Source organism: Eschscholzia californica, unplaced genomic scaffold (genome assembly GCF_041429995.1).
Source record: "Eschscholzia californica isolate CP2 unplaced genomic scaffold, dmEscCali1.0.p SCAF_3, whole genome shotgun sequence".
In the NCBI taxonomy this organism is placed as follows: domain Eukaryota; kingdom Viridiplantae; phylum Streptophyta; class Magnoliopsida; order Ranunculales; family Papaveraceae; genus Eschscholzia; species Eschscholzia californica.
The window spans coordinates 10,253,700-10,273,774 of record NW_028238420.1 but is presented as its reverse complement, the minus strand read 5'-3'; the positions used below and the strand labels follow the sequence as shown (position 1 = coordinate 10,273,774).

The 20,075-nt window shown below is 36.5% G+C and overlaps 4 protein-coding genes across 5 annotated transcripts; 2 read left to right on the top strand and 2 right to left on the bottom strand.

Annotated features, from left to right (window-relative positions):
* Positions 1–195: 195 nt before the first annotated feature.
* Positions 196–7,717, top strand: LOC147548302 (type I inositol polyphosphate 5-phosphatase 12-like). Its single transcript, XM_086666806.1, has 11 exons — positions 196–1,213; positions 2,512–2,764; positions 3,016–3,826; positions 4,359–4,483; positions 4,963–5,047; positions 5,285–5,450; positions 5,539–5,579; positions 5,712–5,979; positions 6,110–6,233; positions 6,401–6,761; positions 7,063–7,717. The coding sequence occupies exons 1-11, from the start codon at positions 412–414 to the stop codon at positions 7,477–7,479; spliced, it is 3,453 nt and encodes a 1,150-aa protein (XP_086522932.1). The 5' UTR covers positions 196–411; the 3' UTR covers positions 7,480–7,717.
* A 693-nt stretch (positions 7,718–8,410) lies between these two features.
* On the bottom strand, positions 8,411–11,184 carry CCB3 (cofactor assembly, complex C (B6F)). Its single transcript, XM_086666805.1, has 3 exons — positions 11,031–11,184; positions 10,866–10,909; positions 8,411–9,143 (listed from the first exon to the last, which is right to left on the bottom strand). The coding sequence occupies exons 1-3, from the start codon at positions 11,074–11,076 to the stop codon at positions 8,604–8,606; spliced, it is 630 nt and encodes a 209-aa protein (XP_086522931.1). The 5' UTR covers positions 11,077–11,184; the 3' UTR covers positions 8,411–8,603.
* An 873-nt stretch (positions 11,185–12,057) lies between these two features.
* LOC147548300 (uncharacterized) lies at positions 12,058–14,660 on the top strand. The gene is made up of 2 exons (XM_086668026.1): positions 12,058–12,989; positions 13,586–14,660. Exons 1-2 carry the CDS (start codon positions 12,336–12,338, stop codon positions 14,564–14,566), a joined length of 1,635 nt encoding a protein of 544 aa, XP_086524152.1. The 5' UTR covers positions 12,058–12,335; the 3' UTR covers positions 14,567–14,660.
* A 794-nt stretch (positions 14,661–15,454) lies between these two features.
* Positions 15,455–19,682, bottom strand: LOC147548299 (uncharacterized). 2 transcript variants are annotated; one of them, XM_086664886.1, is made up of 5 exons: positions 19,153–19,682; positions 17,877–18,136; positions 17,652–17,789; positions 15,874–16,229; positions 15,455–15,794 (listed from the first exon to the last, which is right to left on the bottom strand). In XM_086664886.1, exons 2-5 carry the CDS (start codon positions 18,078–18,080, stop codon positions 15,596–15,598), a joined length of 897 nt encoding a protein of 298 aa, XP_086521012.1. In that variant the 5' UTR covers positions 18,081–18,136; positions 19,153–19,682; the 3' UTR covers positions 15,455–15,595. The 2 variants fall into 2 exon arrangements, with proteins under 2 accessions (XP_086521012.1, XP_086521013.1); XM_086664887.1 differs by lacking the exons at positions 17,652–17,789; positions 17,877–18,136; positions 19,153–19,682 and adding an exon at positions 16,310–16,521.
* Between the last annotated feature and the right edge of the window lie 393 nt (positions 19,683–20,075).

Below are 20,075 nucleotides of genomic sequence, written 5' to 3'. Positions count from 1 at the left end.
CTCTAGAAATCTCGAATGTTAGACCTGGGTGACCCTTAATTACAACGGCCATCGAGGAGGTGGAAACGCACGCTTTAATCATATGTCATCAGAAAATCTGACAAAAATGTGATTGGAAGCTAGCCATCTATAGAGGACAAATTAGGGACTAAAATGGAATTAACCCAAAATATAACCCGGTAAAGAGTAACAGAAACCGAAATTTCAAATCTCCCTAGTTTAAGACATTCCCGTTCGTATATTCTCCTTCAACCTCGCCTTGTTCTTCGTCACTAATTCAGCTTTGTCATTCCCTTCTACCCTGATCCCACATTTTCTCTTTCTCTCTCTCCATTCTGTTTCTTTCTCTTCATTTCCTTTCTCTCTCTACTTTTCTGCAAATCTGGCTCTGAATTTAGGAAAACTTGAATCATGGAGGAAAGAGTTGAAGATGTTGATGGAGACGTATTAGCATCACTATCAACAGTTCCTCCTCGTCGTAAAATTCATTCTTACAGTCAACAATTAGGTTCATCAGGAAAACAAAAACGTAATAATGTTCGTAAACACAGTTTAGATGAAATTCCTAAAAATATAGAACAATATTACGATTCTTCAGACGACGAATTTTACCCTAATCCACCTTCGACTCACGATTTCTGTTCTATTAGTTATAATTCTGGTTCTGCTATTGAACGTCAAGATTTCTTAAATCAAATGTTAGATCGAGATACTTGTAATACTCCATCTGGTGAACCTCTTCAAGAATTTATTGCTAGTGGTGGTGGAAATGGTATTTTTAAAGTACCAGTTAGAGCAGCTGAACATCCAGGACGTCCTCCTAATCTTGAATTACGACCTCATCCGTTACGAGAAAGTCAGATTGGATCATTTATGAGAACAATTGCTTCTACTGAAACTCAATTATGGGCTGGTCAAGAATCTGGAATTAGGTTTTGGAATTATGTTGATTCGTATTCGGTTGGATATGGATTTGGAGATAAAGCAAAGAGAGGTGATGAAGATGCTGCTCCATTTCATCAATCTGCTCAAACTTCACCTGCACTTTGTTTGATTGTTGATAATGGTAATAAATTGATTTGGAGTGGGCATAAAGATGGTAAAATTAGGTCATGGAAGATGGAACAACCTGTAGATGGGACTGCTTTTAAGGAGGGTTTAACTTGGAATGCTCATAAGGGGCCTGTACTTTCAATGGTTATGACTTCTTATGGTACAATTCTTTTATGTTTCTTTTTAGCTTTATTTTACAACTTTTATAGTTTTTTTTTTCTTTTGGTAAGGCTCTTATCTGATATTTCAAGGACATTGTTGGATATCTCCATCCAACATTTCACGATCTCTTTCCGATTTTTTCTTACACCCCGTATACACTTTACTTTACGTTTTAGAGTCGAGTGAAGATAATTCGAGGCCTTTTACACTTACGAGGATGATTTATTACGATTAAAATCGCAAGAGAGCTTATGTGGTGTGAGCTTAAATAATTAAAAAACGACGTGAAATGATCCATTTGGTAATTAGATCTATATTCAAAGATCATCTATTAGATTGTCGCCATGGGTCCACAAAAGCTGGTGTAAATGGGTGTGGATGTAAGCAACCTTTTGGTTAGTGAAAGAGGGGTGAAACTATGGAAGGTAATTTAGGTAAATTCCTTCCATTTTCTTCACTATTTAATATATCATGATAGGGGAATTGAGATATGGATTTATCGGAGTAATATACTAATATTGGTCTTTTCCTTATATTAGACGGATATCACAAGGTATTTTCCTTCTAGAAATATTTTACTCTGAATGAAACAACCGGAAGCAAGGGAAGATTCTTTTATCCACTAAACTAGCTTACCACGAATCCATAACTGAACCGCCTACCCTAAACTCGCCTACCCATTGACTTGAAAGTAGTCGTGAGTCGAGAGGGAAAGTTTAATTACCAAGCCAACAATGAAATAAGTGGACTGGAACAGAAAAGAGACTATCACGAGACCCCAGCCGTTAAAGTAACTCTCTTTGTTACACAATACCTCGCCTGTAACTGTTGCCTTCATGGATGTACTTGCCTACTTTAGACACCATAAAAGGAAAGAGAAATCGTTTGAATATTTGCTTATATGGGTCTCAAACTCTCTCTCGTCTAGCTCCCGTACTAGTTTAAGTGTCTTGTTGTATGTCATTTCTTATGTTGTAAAAGTCCATGAGGGAAATTATTAAGAAGTTTACCTCAATGAAAATATGTAATGTGGCCTCTTGGTTGTGCTTCTCGAGGGTCCACATGCGGCTCCACTCGAAACCTGGCTAAAATGACTATGTTGCCATACTGGTCTGAGCTTTTTTGTTCTTCTATGCCTATTTAACGTAAAGAGATTCATTCACTCACAAACTGTTAGTTTTCAAATCTTTCCAATTCATTCATTTCTAAGCTTGTATTGAGCTTGCTTTTATATTTAAAACTATTCTGTGACAAGTAAAACAATTCACCTTCTTTTTTGTATCTATGAAACTGCAGGTGATATGTGGTCAGGTTCTGAGGGTGGCGTAGTTAAGGTCTGGCCTTGGGAACCCATTGAAAAATCCTTATCTTTGAAGGTTGAGGAAAGACACATGGCCGCTTTATTAGTCGAGAGGTCATTTGTGGATCTCAAGAATCAAGTAACTGTTAACGGTGTCTGTTCGATATCAGCTTCAGATGTAAAGTTTATTTTAGCCGATAATTCTAGAGCAAAAGTCTGGAGTGCTGGTCACTTGTCTTTTGCGTTATGGTAATTTCATTAGATTTGCTTTATATTGTTTCGGGATCCTTCTTATGGTTTGATATTTGGCAAGAACTTCTTATATTTCTCACATCATCTAATTTTACTTGTGAAAGAATGATTTATTTCTTAATATCTTTCCAGTATCTGTCTTTGTACTATTTTTCCTTTTTCTTGAGTGAAAGATTTATAGTTGGTGACATGTATCGTCTAATCACTCTCAGCCATCATAAGAGTTTCTGAACTGATGTTTTGCACAGGGATGCTCGGACAAAGGAGCTTCTGAAAGTGTTCAATATTGAAGGACAAATTGAGAATAGAGTTGACATGTCAACAGGACAAGATCCATCTGCAGAAGATGAGATGAAGGCTAAGCTTGGTTCATCATCAAAGAAGGAAAAATCACAAGGTACCCTTAGCTTCTTTCAGCGGTCACGTAATGCTCTAATGGGAGCAGCTGATGCAGTTCGTCGAGTTGCAGCTAAGGGAGGATTTGGAGAAGATAACAAAAGAACAGAAGCAATAGTGACGACGATGGATGGAATGATTTGGACTGGATGTTCAAATGGATTACTTATACAGTGGGATGGAAACGGAACACGCTTACAAGATTTCACGTACCATGCTTGCGCTGTTCAATGTTTTTGTACTTTTGGGACGCGGATATGGGTTGGATATGCAAGTGGAACTGTTCATATAATGGATCTTGAGGGTAATCTAATCGGGGGATGGCTTGCTCATAGTTGTCCGGTTATAAGAATGACTGTTGGAGCTGGTTATGTTTTTACATTGGCTAATCATGGTGGTATTCGTGGCTGGAACATGGCCTCCCCATGTCCTCTTGACAACATTTTGAAATCAGAATTGGCCAGCAAAGAGACACTGTATACAAAGCGAAATGACATTAAGATAATGATAGGCACTTGGAATGTTGGACAAGGAAGACCGCCTCATGAGGCATTGTTATTATGGCTAGGTTCTGCCTCATCGGAGGTTGGCATTGTTGTTGTTGGCTTGCAAGAAGTTGAAATGGGTGCTGGTTTTCTTGCCATGTCTGCAGCAAGAGAAACTGTAAGGTTTTATTTTATTATGTCGCGCTTTATCTTGTCTCTGTAGTTATTAGTTTCTAGTTCTGGTAATTAGTAACTTGTTTGGTTTGAATAATAATTTTGCTGCTTATGCTGACGTAAAAGCTACACAGAACGACTTTTTCTTGATCTCGGGTTTAATGCTTGATGTGTTTTGCCACTTATGTCTACTGTTTAGGGCTGAAAAAGTAGACTCAGTCACTTTTCTTTCATATTGACGCTATATCTGAAATATTCATGTTAGTTATAACATTGCATATATGAGATACGAGGAACAAAATCAAATAAGCGTGTATGAATTACAACACTTATTCATTTATTTGAACTTCATGTGTCTTAAAAGTAAGGGCAGATGAGGTTTTCCTATTTCCTTTGGTTTGCATCTATTAGCATTCGTTATTGAAATTCTAGTCATAATAAAATGACTTAATAAGCATACAACTTTGTTGACTTAGATTCCGCCATTTTTGTTCTCCCTACTTTTGGTTCCTTAGCAATTGCTTTGCTGATTGTAGGTGGGACTTGAGGGAAGTTCCATTGGGCAGGCTTGGCTGGATGCAATAGGAAGGGCCCTGGATGAAGGGACAACTTTCGAGCGTGCAGGTTCGAGGCAGTTGGCAGGTTTGCTAATAGGTTCATGGTAAGTATACACGTGAACATCGTTTTGTACTTACAATCCAGAGAGACAGAGATCTATATTATTTTGCAACGATACCTTTCAATATGAAGGACTCATAGTTCAATGAAGCTTTTTGTCTGTCTATTAGATTGCTTTCTTGACTCACCAACTCGTCGACTTGTCTGAATGGTTCTTATGTTAAAAAAATAAATAATTTGATGACTGAAGTAAAAATTTGCCACTTCCGAACACAGTGTGAATGATGAAACTTGTGTTATGAAGAGAAGTACAGAGTTTAAACAAGTGGACCACCATGTCTTCGTCTGTCTAAAGAGGATGCTTTCTTGGAAAGGTGTTTTTTTGGAGGGTGCTAATACTCCTAAAAGTCGTGGTTTTAGCTCCTTCCTTTTGTTTGGAGAGCGCATCTCATTTCCTCGATTTTTAGGTTTCTATCTTTGCCTTTGGTATCTCTGGCATTCCTCACTTAAATTCTTTCACAGGCTTCGGAAGAGTCTAAAGCCATATATCGGGGATGTTGATGCTGCAGCAGTTCCATGCGGTTTTGGGCGTGCAATTGGTAATAAGGTACGTCTCTTCTTCAAACCTCTGTTTCGAAAGGACGAATACTTGTTATGCTTTTCCTATTGAATTTAGGAACCTAAAATCAGATTCTAGGAGATTTTTCGACTGGTGTTCCTGATTTATATTGGAAGAAGAATTTAAGCTAAGATTGCAACATAGTAGAATAAAACTTGTTGTTGTTTGTATTTGTTGGCCACTCTTTTCGTGAATATAATTAAAATCAACTATTTGTTCGAGCAGGGAGGTGTAGGTTTGAGAATGAGGGTCTATGACCGGAAACTGTGCTTTGTGAACTGTCACCTTGCTGCACATCTTGAAGCAGTTCATCGCCGTAATGCTGACTTTGATCATATATTTAAAAATATGGTTTTTAGCCGGCCATCGAATATTCTCAATGCTGCTGCTTGTACGGTTCTATTCTTCTCATATTGCCTTCTTAACACCTTTATCTTGAATGATTTTTTCTTACTAATTTGCAATTGGTCTTTTTGCAGCTGGTGTCTCATCTGCTGTTCAAATGCTTCGTGGCGCAAATGTACATTTATTTTCTAGTTCATATGATATATTCCTATCTTCCAATTTTTATTACTTAGATTCCTCTTTTGTTTACGTCGAGAGGTACTAGTGATACTTCTTTTTCTTTTTTCCTCTTTCCATTTCTTCTCAGGCTATTGGTATCCAGCCTGAAGATGGGAGGCCAGAATTAGCGGAATCAGACTTGGTCGTATTTCTTGGTGATTTCAATTATCGGCTTCATGGTATATCTTATGACGAAGCTAGAGACTTTGTTTCACAAAGATGCTTTGATTGGCTCAGAGAAAGAGACCAGCTTCGTAAAGAAATGAAAGCAGGGAAAGTCTTCCAAGGGATGCGTGAAGGAATAATAAAATTTCCTCCAACCTACAAGTTCGAACGACATAAACCTGGTTTAGGAGGTAAGTCTAAAACAGAAAACGAAAATAAAAATAGCTCGTAACATCATTCTTAGTGTCGGTTCTAAAGGTAAAAGACTCTCCTTCAGAAAAGCGTTGAAAAGCTAAACCTGTGCAATCTTTCCTTTTCTAGGATATGATTCTGGCGAGAAGAAGCGCATTCCTGCCTGGTGTGACAGGATATTGTTTCGTGATACTCGTTCTTCTCCGGTGGGAGAATGCAATTTGGATTGTCCAGTAGTCACTTCAATTATGGAGTAAGTTTACGATTGCTCGCCTACAATATGCATGAATCATGATCCAGCATTTTGGAGTGCTTCAAATGCTTTTTGATTTTCATTTTTTAGCAAACAGAAGGGGGAAACTCTATTTTACGGTATTTTAGCATTTGTTATAATACAGGGAGTGTCCTCTATTTTATCAGGTATGAAGCTGTCATGGAGGTGACAGATAGCGATCACAAACCCGTACGCTGCATATTGAGTGTTGATATTGCGCATGCTGATGAATCAATAAGGAGACAAGAGCTCGGAGAAATTATTAGATCTAATGAGAAGATCAGGTCTATGCTTGAAGAATCATGTGAAGTTCCAGAAATTGATGTTAGCACAGACAACATTGTCCTCTCAAACCAGGATAAATCCGTATTACAAATCACTAACAAATCGGAACAAGACAAAGCTGTATATGAAATTACTTGTGAAAGTCATTCTACTGTCTTGGAGGAGGATCAAGCACCTGAGAATTCATTAAAAGGATCCTTCGGGTTTCCTCGCTGGCTTGAGGTGACTTCCTTACTTTTAAGATGAATATGAATTCTATTTATTTTCTTCATTATTAGTATTCAAGTATATTTGGTGCTGAAAATCTATTCTACACTTGCGTTTGTCATCTATCATATTTCCGAAGAAATCCATAAGCCCCGTGTAACGAAACAGCGGCATGAAGTTAAAACCCTTATGGTTATAATCCATGACGGGAACTCCACGAAATCCACTTGAACTAGCACTTGTGAAATTAGGCTCTTTGTGAGTAAGTTGTTATCCTTGTGATTATTTTCTCATATGGTCTTGTTATCTGTTACAGGTAAGTCCTGCAATTGGTGTTATCAAACCTGGCCAAAGTGTAGAAGTATCAGTTCAACACGAAGAATTTCATACATTGGAAGAATTCGTCGAAGGAGTCCCTCAAAATTGGTGGGCCGAGGACACACGAGACAAGGAAGTAAAATTGAATCTGAAAATTCAAGGCAGTTGTTCTACCAAAACAACAAGTCACCCTATTTCTGTTCGCCATTGCTTCTCATGCAAAAGCATACGGATCGACTCAAAAGGTCACACCAATTCGAAACGAGTACAATCAAGTGGTGCTCCTAACAAGCCTAGTATTCAAGACTCAAATACTTCATCTGACGCAGGCGACGATCAAAACATCATAAGTAGTCCAAAGGAGAACACTAAAGTGAAGGCTGGAAAGAAAAAATCTGAGCATCAGTCAAGGTAATTAGCTTTCCAATTCTATATTCGCATTCTCCGTTATGGGCACGATGTAAATAGCATTGAACCTATCTCTTTGAGGAGCTGGTTCGATTTGGTTCGTTACCATTTTTGTTATGTTATCATCATGCAGTCAGAAGGAATTTTTCTTCAACCCGTATTTTTGTTTTCGAGTTGTGTGTGTTTGTATTCATTCTTTGACACAATTTTATTTGATATGTATAAATAGCGAGTTACAGGCAGCATCTTAAGTTAGTCTTTGATCGGCGTGTCATAAAATATCAGCACATTCTAAGGAAAATATGTTTATTTTACTCGTTAAGTAAGAGTCACTTATTGTTGTGCCATTTTGTAGATAGCATGTTGAATCGTTGAGATTCAACAGCAAAATGTAAACATTGAATAAGTTGAAAGTGCAATAAGGGTTGATGTCTAACCTAATTTGCAGCCCGATCTATTTCCTTATGTTTGCCATAATCTTATAAGGGATTGGGATAAATCCTATTTTCGGGCTGGGGAGAGCCAGAGGTGGCTGAGTGGTAGGGTTTTAGTGGCTACAAATACTAAAACCTTTGAGAAATCTCTGAAATCTTGTTCTTCATTCATAGTGTGAAAATCATCACACCAACTATTCGCCATAGAAGAGGTCTCAACAATTGAACCACGTAAATCTTTTGTGTTTGTGTGATTGTGTACTTCTGTTTTTGCTTTCATGGTTTACTTGTTCTTCGTCATAACAGAATGTGTGGCTTAGAACAATGGCTCGATTTCACTTATTCAATATCAAATGGGTTAAACTGAATAATTGAAATATAACATGAATGTTTTCAGTTATTGGATATCAGTCTAATTTTATGCACAAACTTTGTAGTATTGCTCGATTTCCCAATCATTTCAGTTTTCTAGTTTCTATGAAATTGCTTAACAACAGAAAATGATTTCCCGTTAAATCTTTGATTAATTCTTCAGATCATTACATACTGCAACAAACATATCGATACTGACAGTTTCTCAATCTCAAACAGCAAAAAAATTACAAACTGAACTTTACATTTCTCTATATTATTTGACGAGAACACAGTACAAAATTCTCTCCGTCTCCACTCTTCTGATCCCTCATGTATAAAATAGTTAAACCTTTTGAGACAGGAGAACAAGAAGACCTTGAGGACCAAGCAGAATTTCATTTAAGAAACTTATTAGTCCAAACCAAACTACTGGAGTAACATCAACTCCACCGAGGGGTGGAATCAATTTCCGTGTCGGAATCAAAATCGGTTCTGTTGGTGCATAAGCTATAACATATGGAAATTTTCCAACAGGAAGTTTCGGGTACCAAGACATAACGATTCTAACTATAAATAGAAAGGCGAATATCGAAAGGAATGGTCCTAAGATTGCTATAGCTAGTTTTGATGTTTCAGGGTCTAGATCTCCTACAAGTATCATTCTTTGAATAATATACTGGGAAACTGCATGAGATGTTTCGGGTATTTCAGTTTTGAGATTTTGTGGAATTTCAAATGAACCTAATGGCTTCTGAAAGATATCTAACTTTAAAAGAAATGAGATTTCCGAGGGGTTTGGTGCTATTCCTTGTAAGCAGTGTGAATTGTATTTCGTGGTCAAGCCTCTAGATGAGTTTCTTCTGATGGGAGACTTCAAGTTTTCCTGTCACGGAAACAAATGTAGACAACGTCACTAACAAAGATTAGATTGGTGATCAATTTGAAGATACATAAGAGAACAACATGCGGATCTTAAGTAAGAGATTGTGAAAGCTATATTAGCCAAAACTTGATTGCTCTTGGTGCAATTGCAACCAATGAAAAATCAAGAAAAGCTTTGAGCTTTGGTTAAAGCTTGAGACTTGAGAGCAAATAAAAAGTCTTAATTGAAGAGAAAACATAAAACTTCCTTCAAGAAAAGATTGGTTAAAGTTTATAGGCTTAGAGCTAATACCCACTTTGGATAGTAGTACAGTTCCTAAGCTAGTTATTCTTTCTAGACTATCTTTAGACGATTTCCGCCTATCAGTTTAAGTACCTTAACCTTTGATCATTTTATGGACTTGGCTTTTTCTATCATGCAACATACTATTAAGTCGTTAATGTTTATGTTATAGTTATTATGGCCTGCCTCTATTGATATTGATTTGTGGAAGTTCATCCTCAACTGATGGAAGCAAACACTACCAAAAGAGATGAATAGTTCTTTGTCACATAGTACTTGTCTAGGTAGAAATAGTTCTTGCCTTTGTGGTCACATAGATCCTTTCCGCCATTTAAACCCGTCATCTATGTTCTTCCATGTCACGAGTTCGAGTTCATGTTTTTAACAGCTTTTGGCCACTACCAAAACCACTACGACTCAATTCTCTGAACAATGGAACGTTTACGCCTTGTGAACTAGTTAGTTGCAGTGTTGCACTAAGAGGGTCAAACATCTAAATTTCCTAAAATAAAAATGAAGGAGGCGCCCTATTTTCTACCACCTCCTAGCTAAGTAATTGGGCTTGCTATTCAAATCTTCTTCTAATTGATCCCCGAGTAAGTTGAAAGGCAGAAGAATCCTCGGCTAATGCTTTAAATATATATAGACAATATAAACATAGTATTTCTTAAAGAAAATAACTCATATAATTGTACTACCACTTCGAAGTTCCACGTAAAACAAAGGAAAAATGAAGAAGGAAGAGAACAAGCGAAGCAAAAGGAGGCGTTCAGGGAAAAAAATCAAACGGATCCCCCGAACTCAAACCTAGAATTGCCAGCCCAACTACATATCCGCCTAGCACTTTGATGAAACTTAGAAGTTCCATTTGTCATTTGAGCTAACATAGGTTAATCTAACCTGGGCTTGCTAACGCATCCCATCAAAACTCCGAAGTTAAGCCTGTTTGGGCCAAAGATGGGGTGAATCTGTGTCTTCGCCCAATGACGACCGAGAACAAAACCCCCTCTGCCTGTGGGCATGGGCCAAGGTTGCCAAAAGCAGAGACAATATCGTTAACTTATAAGGCTTGGGGCGTCACAAGTGGTATCACAAAGAAAGAAGGAAAAAAGAAGTAGGTATAAGTTCCAATGATCATGTAACAGTAAGGGGAGGATATGTTCTTGGGTAATTTTCCAAAATGACAGAGATGGAAACCTTTTCCTGCACATAGTACTACAAATTGAAGAACTATATAATGATCAATGATTCTAGAACCCTAAAACTTCCTACTGAAACCCAATCAGTGAAACAATTGGGAAAGTTGATAAAAATCCTTGGGCCAAATTTTCTATAATCATAAGAACCCAACCAACAAATAGGTTAAGACTAATAAGCCAAGTAGAAATAATTATACTAACAAAAGTGGCAAAGAAAAAATAAATTAAATTTTGAACTTACAGAGAAACTGAAATTCCCTTGTCTAAATAATAATGATGGAACTCCTACAAACAAAAACACCTTAATTAAGTTAAATTAAATTAAAATCAATTGGAAATTTTCAAGAATTAATCAAAGAAAGCTTCTTGGGGAGAAACAATATAAGAAAAGAAATTTTGTTTATACCTTTGATATGAAGACGATTAAGAAGAAAGAAAGAAGAGGATGCCATTGTTTCTGTTTGGGAGGTACTGAAAGAGAGAAGAGAGAAGCTATATCCTTCTTTCAGAAACACACCGTTTCTGTGGAGCGGGAGGGGGATGTTATTGTACTCCAGTAATAGGTTAACATAAACCAAGTACGGTTGTAGATATGTACAACTTTTTCTATTTCATCTTGGACCGTTAGATTTTAGATGGATGGCGTAAAACCCCCTAGGTTAAATGATGAATGACCTCCGTCCGGTACGTGGACAAATAAATTTCTAACAATAATAAATCGGAAGTTCTATAGGTACCTCCCTTAGGCCTCATTTGGATAAGCGGAAATTTTTCTGCGAGAAAATGACTTGTTAGGTAGTAAATAGTTTCAATATAGCTAAAAAAACCCTAATCTTTCACTATTAACTATTTTCTATCATAATATTAAGGCTAACTAGAGGTTAGGTTTAAAATAATTTCATTAATTATTATTAAGGTCGAAATTTTAAAATAGCTTTTTCATTATTCCCGTATTACCCTTTTGTATTTTGCTCTCTCTCTCTCTCCTTACGGTTGCAACTCGATGGGGAAAACCTAGGGCATAACTTTTCGATCGAGAAGACGATGATTTGAAGATATACTTTCTTCCTTCATTGATTCATAACTATTTAGGTCTTCATCTTCTCTTAGTTTTCTTTTTATACAAATAATTAGGGTTTGCCGAAGTTATCTGCTTCATCTTCATCTTCACATTCGCTTCGTAAGTTCATCATCTTCGTCTTCTTTACTGTAAGTTCATCTTCTTCATCTTCTTTACTGTAAGTTTGTTTTATTTATATAATAGATTATAAATTATCTTTTGATTTGTTTGTTGTTTATTTTCCTCTATCTACTTGATGAATCTTCAGCCCTATATATGAATTGCTTTTGATTTATCTTTTTGATTTGTATTATAGATTGCTTTATGTTTATTGTTTTTGATTTTTTTTCATACATGGTTTGTTGGTTCTGATGATCAAGTAAATATCTATTTCTGATGAATTTGTTGTGCAAATTGTGTTTGCACAATTTGGAGTAGAGCAGCAAATGGTGTTTTCACAATTGTGTAGAACATTACTTTTGTATTTGCAGCATTCTTAACAGATTTTTGATGAATCTTCAAACCTAAATCTGAATTGTTTATTTGATGTTATTATAGATTGCTTTTTCTTTTGTGTTAGAATTTTGTTCTGCAAATGGTGTTTGCACAATTTGCATCATTGTTAACATTTTTTGTTTTCATGGTCAGGTGATGGATTTAGTTGAGTCATCTAGTGTGTCATCTTGTTTTACTCAAGCTAGTTCTTCATCGAAGTTGTTCCAACATCCTCTCCGGTCTGAATCTTGGGGATCTGTGTTTACGGAAGTTGGTCAAAAGTTTGAAGGAGGTGCTGATCAATTTAGGTTTGCATTGAATAGGTATTCCATCAAATTTGGTTTTGGGTATAGAATGAAGAGGAACCATGCTCATCGGGTAGTAGCAGTATGTCCGGTTCAGGGTTGTGGGTGGAAGGTTCATGGTTGTTCAAGGTTTGGTATATCATCGTTATTTTATTTGAAGAAATATGTTCCTGAGCACACTTGTGGTGGAGGTTTTACTGATATAAACAAGCCAGCAGTTCATTCTACTGTTGTATCTAATTTGATAGAAAGTGAAGTAAAGGTTGATCCAAAGAAGAAAAACAAAGCTATTATTACTACTTTTCAATCAGATTATGGTATTAAAATCCTATACCATATTGCTTACAATGCAAAGAAAAAAGCACTTCGTTCTGCATTTGGTGATGAGGAATCTGGATATGCTAAACTTGATTGGTATACGAAGTCCATTATGAAGTGGAATCCTGGTAGTTATGTGCAGCTACAACTTGATATGGACACTTATCAGTTTGAAAGGGTTTTTATAGCATAAGAGGCTTGTATTCATAGTCTTAAGTACTGCAGGCCTGTTATTTGGATTGATGGGACGCATCTTAAATCCAAATATAAGGGGACTTTGCTAATTGCTTCTGCGAAGAATGGTAATGAAGGTATGATTTCTAAGTTCATGAATTTATATAGTATGTGTTATAAATAGTTAAAAAGAATGGTAATGAAAGTATGATTTCTAAGTTCATGAATTTATGTTTTGCAAAGATAGGTGGTTTGAAACTGTTGTAGGTATTTTTTAAGGTTTCTGTATGCACACCTGATTGGGAACAATGTGTGGTATGCAAACACCTGTTTGCATGTGTTTGTTATGCAAACAGTTGTTTGCATCTGTGTGTTCTGCAACCATATTTGCAAATATATGTCATGCAAACATGTTTGCATATTCAACCTCTGCATATATATGTCATGAAAACATGTTTGGAATGGTTTTTTAAGTTGATGAACTTATATAGTTTTGTTTAACTAGTTGCAATTTATTTATTTAACTACGTTTTCTTTTCAGGATTTTTTACTATTGCTTTAGCTGTTGTTAGTGTTGAAAACAATTCAAATTGGAATTGGTTTTTGGAGAATTTGGCTCGTGTTGTTGATAGAAGTCGTACATATACTTTCTTGTCTGACCGTCACCCGAGTATTATCAAAGGAGTTGGTGATCTTTTTCCAAATGCACACCATAGTTATTGTGTGTGGCACATTAGGAACAACTTAGTTAATGCAATTGGTTATGGTTCTCAAAGAGCAGATTACATTGAGTCTTTGTTGTATCGGGCTGCTCGTGCGTTGACTAAGGATGAATTTAACATTCATTTTAAAGAGATGGAGTTAGTAGGTGGTAGGCGTTTGGCGGATTTCTTTAAGAATTGCCCATTTAAAAAGTGGCCAAACTCTTATTTTGTCGGTAAAAGGTATGGTGAGGTTTGTTTATCCTTGTGTGAGAGTTATAATTCATGGATTATGGAGGAAAGAGGCATGTCGATAGTTCTAATGTTAGAAACCATTCGTGTACGAATGATGGAAATGATGCAAACAAGACTTGAACTAGCTGAAAAATGGACTAGTTTGCTGTGTCCAGAGATAGATAAAATCAAAAGACAAAGGCGAAAGTTCGGTTCTACATGGAAGGTTGTAAAATCATCGAAATTTGTATATGAGATCTTTTCAGCACCAAGTCAGTTAGTTGATTTGAGTTCGTTCTACTGTTCGTGTTTGAAATGGCAAGTTGAATGCATACCATGTGAGCATGCTATAACAGCTATCAAGTATGATGGACGACCTATGGATAAATTTGTTGAAGAATATTTTACTACCGAAAGCTTCAAGAAAACTTATGAACACGCCATTATCCCCATTCCAAACAAAGATGAACCCAAGGAGTTTTCAGCAAATGAGATGATAATCAATCCACCATCAAATAAGAGACAACCTGGTAGGCCAAGGAGTGTGAGAATTGAGAGTGCTGGAGCAGCTAAGTTTAAGAAGAAGAGAAAATGTGGACGTTGTGGCAAGTTATCGTATCACAACAAAAGAACGTGTGCAGCAATATTGAATTAAGATTAATTTTGACATTAATTTCTTTATTGTTTTTCTTTATTGTTAATGTAAAGGATTATTTGACATTTGAATATGAACTTTTTTCTGGTTAAATGTAATGCGAAGATAATTTGCTTGAAACTGTTGCAGGTACACTTTTTTAGGTTTGTATGTAGGCACCTGATTGGAAGAGTGGTGTGCAAGCACCTGTTTGCACCGTGTTTGCAAATATGCAAACACATTCCACCTATGCAAACGTGTTTGCACATTCCACCAACGCAAACGTGTTTGCACATTCCACCTACGCAAACGTGTTTGCACATTCCACCTACGCAAACGTGTTTGCACATTCCACCTACGCAAACGTGTTTGCACATTCAACATACGCAAACGTGTTTCCACTTATGCAAATGTGTTTGCACATTCCATCTATGCAAATGTGTTTGCACGTTCCACATACGCAAACATGTTCGCACATTCAGCATATGCAAACGTGTTTGCACATTCCACCTATGCAAAAGAGGTTTCCAACTATTGTAAGCATATAACGATTTGTGTACAAAATTTTTTTGAGTTGTTCGCATAATCATTATGTTTTTTCATAAATTTTGATGGGTGTTTCGTTGCCTTCGTTTTTTAAATTTAAGTTCAATATTTTTGAAGGGGGTTCGGAGGCGTAGCCCTCGATTTCTTTAGAAAAATAAATTTGTTTTGCTCTAACAAATTTTATATTATTTTGGCCAACATTTAGTAAAAATATCTTTGATGGGGGTTCGGGGGCGCAGCCCCCGATTTCTTTTAGAAAAATAAATTTGTGTTTTGCTCTAACAAATTTTATAAAAAATATATTGTTTTGGCCTTAAAACTTACCAACATTTAGTAAAAATACTAGTTTTCAATTGTCAAATAAGCAAACAATTATGCAAACATCAATATAGTTTGGAAATTATCAAATATTCAATCAATAATGCAAACATCTATAGTTTGGAAATTATCAAATATGCAAACAATTGGTTGCATATTTCTGTATACTTGTTCTGTTCACATACATCAATCAGCATTTTCATCACTAACTGTTCCTTCAACCCAGGGTTTGTTTGTTGAATCATTCAAAATTGCAGCTGCAATTTCAGCTCTCTTCCTTGAAGCCTTCTCTAGCATTTCTTCCGGCCAGTTTGGCTTAATCAAAGGACTGTCTCCATTTTTTATAACTTCAGCATACAGAAGCACATACATTGCACAATCAATCCTACATTATATTATTCACTAATTAGTACTCATCATTTATATGCCAAAACAATGAAATCAAAATGATTCTTTACACTCACGAGTTGTTCTGTTTTGGGCAGTTAACTTTGGTTATCTTTGGACTTGATTTCAGTGGTTGTTTAGTTAGTCCAGCTTCATTGATCATGTCAACCAACATGACTGCGAACTTCTTTGCATCCTTCGCACTTCTCATACTTAATTTTGGAGTTTTCTTCAAAGAATCATAATGATACCATACTGCATCAACTCTATCAAAAACAACAAGATGCCAATGGCAACCTTCCTTACTCTTGTCATCAATACTGGTGTTTAATGGGAATAGGAACCAGTCACGTTTCTTCTTAAAAGCTTCTTTGAGTTTCTTAGCAAGTAGTTGTGACATGTTCCGTTGCGAAGCTTCAAATTGCATTAAAGTCTACATGTAAATTAACGTTCATCTAATTAGATAAATAATCCAAAACTAAATACATAATATAGTAGTCTGAAATATCTTACCCATATTGTTGAGCTGAAAACTGCCATATCCTTGACTATTCCCACTCTGTATTCTAGATACCAATCAATAATTTGACTATCAACAAATTCGTTCATAATCAAACTCTCGATTTGTTCTCCACAGATCAACAACTGTTTGTTTTTATCCCAAGCAATTGAACTACAAAAAAATATTCAAACAAAATCACTTATTTTGCAACCACTTGCAACACTATTTTGCAACCATATGTTTTGCATCCAATGAGTTGCAAACAACTGTTTGCAGGAAAAAAGATGCAACCAACTGTTTGCACATACAGAGTTGCAACTAATTGTTTGCAGATATATGGTTGCAACTGCGAATGCATACAATTTGCAACTCACTGTTTGAAGAAATATAGAGTTTGAATTCACTTTGTAAAACTTAAAAGTAATGTATTTACTTCTTGTCTGCCAATGCATAGAATCCTTTAATTGTTTTGAGTTCCTCTGTAGTGAACAAATTCCATATTTCAGAACTTTCCCATTTTTCGAAATCTCCACTTCCTTTCTTACTAGCTTCAATTTCTTTGTTACTTGTTTCACTTCCCTTTTTACCATCTTCAATTGCTTTCTTTTCTGCACTTCCCTTTGTTTGAACACTAATTTTCTCAATTGATGAAGCTGCTTTCTTTTCTGTACTTTCATTAGTTTGAACACTAACTTTCTCAATTGATGAACCTCTTGATTTGTTTTTAACTTTTAACTTCTTTGTCTTGACTTGATTGGTTGGTGTCACGAAGTCTGAAGTTTCATTGAACTTTCTTTTTTGATACTTAGACGTATCAACTTCTGTGTTCAACTTAGTCATTTCATGACTAATAGTAACATTCTTCTCCATACTGATTGTATTTGACTTTGAAGCCACTTTTTTTTCAGGGCTCTTCATTTTTGATGTGTTCTCCTCAACCTCCTCATTGCACTTAGCTTCTATTGCAGTTTTTAGTTCTTCAATATCTTTATTTAGAATCATGTTTGATTCTCTTACACAACATATTTCCTCCTCCAACTTCTCGATTTCTTCATTTTTTATCTTCAAATCTTTCTTTTGATCTTCACACTGAACTTCTAACTTTTGAACTTTATCTTCAAGATGTTTCAAATTAGAAACATCAATTTCATCAGGCATAGTCAATATCCCACCAGAAATTAGAAGTTCTTCACTTTCTGAAAGAGGCACAAAAAAAATCTTCGGAGAGCTGAAATTCAAACAATGTATTTTGCAAATTACAAAATGCATTCAACATCGCAAACAATCTATGAAAAATAATGTATGTAACCCTAGTACACAAGTTAATGATTTGCAAAAGTAAACATAATATACCTGGTTAGTTGTCACATCTTCCAGAGCATCAAGAAAATCTAACTTCATGTGGTCAAGACTCCATCTAATAATGCGAGGACATCTGTCCTTCTTCTGATGTACTCTTCTATAAAGATTAGAATGTTCGCAAAACCAGAACTGCATAATTTGAACACAAACATATTAGGAGGAGAAAACTATGTAAATATGCATAATGTGAATGAAGATGAACAAAAATTAATTTACCGGTAAAAGAAGAAGACATCCTGAAGCTTTTGCTGGTCTGTCGACATTCTCTTCAATCGACCTCATCATGTAATTCTGTATTACAGTAGGCCATGAAATTGAGTTTATACCTTCCATTGACCTCAACAAGTTCGTGAATGATGTTTGTATAGTCGTTCCAGCTTGTGTTGCAAACAGGAAAGAGGAAGAGATATGCATGATCATCAACTTTACAAAATCTTTTGTGTTCTCGTTTTCTTCTACAAAGAAACTTTCAATTGCTGATGTAGTAGCCAAAAATCGTCTTAGGCCCACTTTGGCTTTGCACTTGGGACCAACTTGCCTACTAGTTGGACACTCTCCAACGTGTTACTCGACCCACTAGAGGTTCAAATGGCTCTGAGCCCTTGCGAACGTCCATCTAGACGAACAATAACCCATCAAAAGTTATAATGCTCCAAGCACCCCTTGGTCGCCCTCAACCGAGTCTGCCGGATACCGAGTCAACCTCAACTCCGGAGACCTCGCCACGTACCCATTTGACGAAGTCCCTCTAGAACCCCACGTCGCCTTAAGTACCGTTAGGCGATCTCAGACTACGAAGGGCCTAAAGTTGAGGCGGCGTAATCGTACGATCGAGTTACTCCAGATGACAGATCGACTGCCAAGAACGAGTCTCCCTTAGGGTTTGAGGTCACCCTCGACCCCAATTATCTCGGATCTAACAGACTCCACGAGTCCATCAGTCGCCTATAAACAAAAGGAGACTCAGACTCCAAAGACATCGAATACCGACTAGAAAACTACAGAACATTCTTCCCTCTCTCTCACATATTTTAGTATCTTCTGATCAGTGCTCTAGACGGCGAGATTACATCTTCAAGCTCCATCACCCTCGAAGTCCTTCTCAAGTTCCTGTTACATCCCACTTCTTCCTTATCCAGAATCTCCGATCGAGACGACCTCTCGACCTGCTCCAGGAGATCAATCCGACCAACTATCCCGTAGAGTCGAAGCTCCGGCCACTCTACGAGTCTAGCCACCCTCCGACGATACAACACGGTGACACCCTCAGCATTCAATCGTTTAAATACTTATCTTTTATAGTTTGCTGACTTGACCGTCGGAGTGCCCTTGGCAAGACACCATCCCGGTGTCCCCAAGACTTCACGATTTTACTTGTTTTTGTCTGTCTACAGGTCCAACCGGAACTTCGTCCATCTCGAGGTCTAAAGCCCAAGTTGTCGGTGGCCCACCAATCGACGATCTACTAATTGTGTGATTTTCTACCGTCCACAGCTGATTCTATGGTTGTTGTAGAAACTTTATACGCCTTCCCGAAATATCTACTAACAAATTCTTCATCCTTTTTTCCTTCAAATGGTGAAACAAGTACACCTTCTTTTGGCATTCCTAGCAGAATAGCCACATCGTCTACCTTGAACTCTATATCTAACTCACCAAATTCAAATTTTCCCTTTTCTACATTGTATCTTTTGACCAACTCATAGATAACTGATATTGGTCGTTCTAAATTGGCTACTTCTATTTCTTCATCATAGAAAGCTTGAAAAAGTGAAACAAAAGGAGTTTCCGAAAGTGAATTACAGTGTTCAAATTTCATTTTACCACCTATCTTTTTCATGAACATTGCTGTTTTCCTCATTGTGCTCCTGTAGTTGTAAGTGTGATATTCTTTTTTCACAACTTTTTTACTAACTGTTTTCATCACTTTTGAAGTATCTGATATCACAATATCTGTACTATCGGATTGCATATGCTCGGTACTATCTGATTTCTTGCTATTTTAGCTTTCACCATTTTCTGCATAATCAATCAAGAGAACCAATTTTTGCAGTTTTTATTAATGCAAATAGTGTTTCAATAACTCATTTAAAATAGTTCTAAGCAACAATGTTCAAATACTTCAGTATTCATTAATGCAAATAGTATTTGCATAACTCCTTTAAAACAGTTCTAACCAACATTGTTCAGACACTTCAGTTTTCATTAATGCAAATAATGTTTGCGTAACTCCTTTAAAACAGTTCTAAGCAACAATGTTCAAACACTTCAGTATTCATTAATGCAAATATTGTTTGCATAACTCCTTTAAAACAGTTCTAAGCAACAATGTTCAAACACTTCAGTATTCATTGATGCAAATAATGTTTGCATAACTCCTTTAAAACAGTTCTAAGCAACAATGTTCAAACACTT

Coding starts and splice junctions, on each gene's coding strand:
- LOC147548302 (XM_086666806.1), top strand. CDS start 412: ATGGAGGAAAGAGTTGAAGATGTTGATGGAGACGTATTAGCATCACTA. Junction 5,980..6,109: donor ACATAAACCTGGTTTAGGAG/GTAAGTCTAAAA, acceptor TTCCTTTTCTAG/GATATGATTCTGGCGAGAAG. Junction 6,762..7,062: donor GGTTTCCTCGCTGGCTTGAG/GTGACTTCCTTA, acceptor TATCTGTTACAG/GTAAGTCCTGCAATTGGTGT.
- CCB3 (XM_086666805.1), bottom strand. CDS start 11,076: ATGGCATCCTCTTCTTTCTTTCTTCTTAATCGTCTTCATATCAAAG. Junction 10,910..11,030: donor TAATCGTCTTCATATCAAAG/GTATAAACAAAA, acceptor TTTTGTTTGTAG/GAGTTCCATCATTATTATTT. Junction 9,144..10,865: donor AAGGGAATTTCAGTTTCTCT/GTAAGTTCAAAA, acceptor TTTCCGTGACAG/GAAAACTTGAAGTCTCCCAT.
- LOC147548300 (XM_086668026.1), top strand. CDS start 12,336: ATGGATTTAGTTGAGTCATCTAGTGTGTCATCTTGTTTTACTCAAGCT. Junction 12,990..13,585: donor AGTTTGAAAGGGTTTTTATA/GCATAAGAGGCT, acceptor TGGTTTTTGGAG/AATTTGGCTCGTGTTGTTGA.
- LOC147548299 (XM_086664886.1), bottom strand. CDS start 18,080: ATGATCATGCATATCTCTTCCTCTTTCCTGTTTGCAACACAAGCTGGA. Junction 17,790..17,876: donor GATGTCTTCTTCTTTTACCG/GTAAATTAATTT, acceptor CAAATTATGCAG/TTCTGGTTTTGCGAACATTC. Junction 16,230..17,651: donor AAGATGTGACAACTAACCAG/GTATATTATGTT, acceptor ATTTACATGTAG/ACTTTAATGCAATTTGAAGC.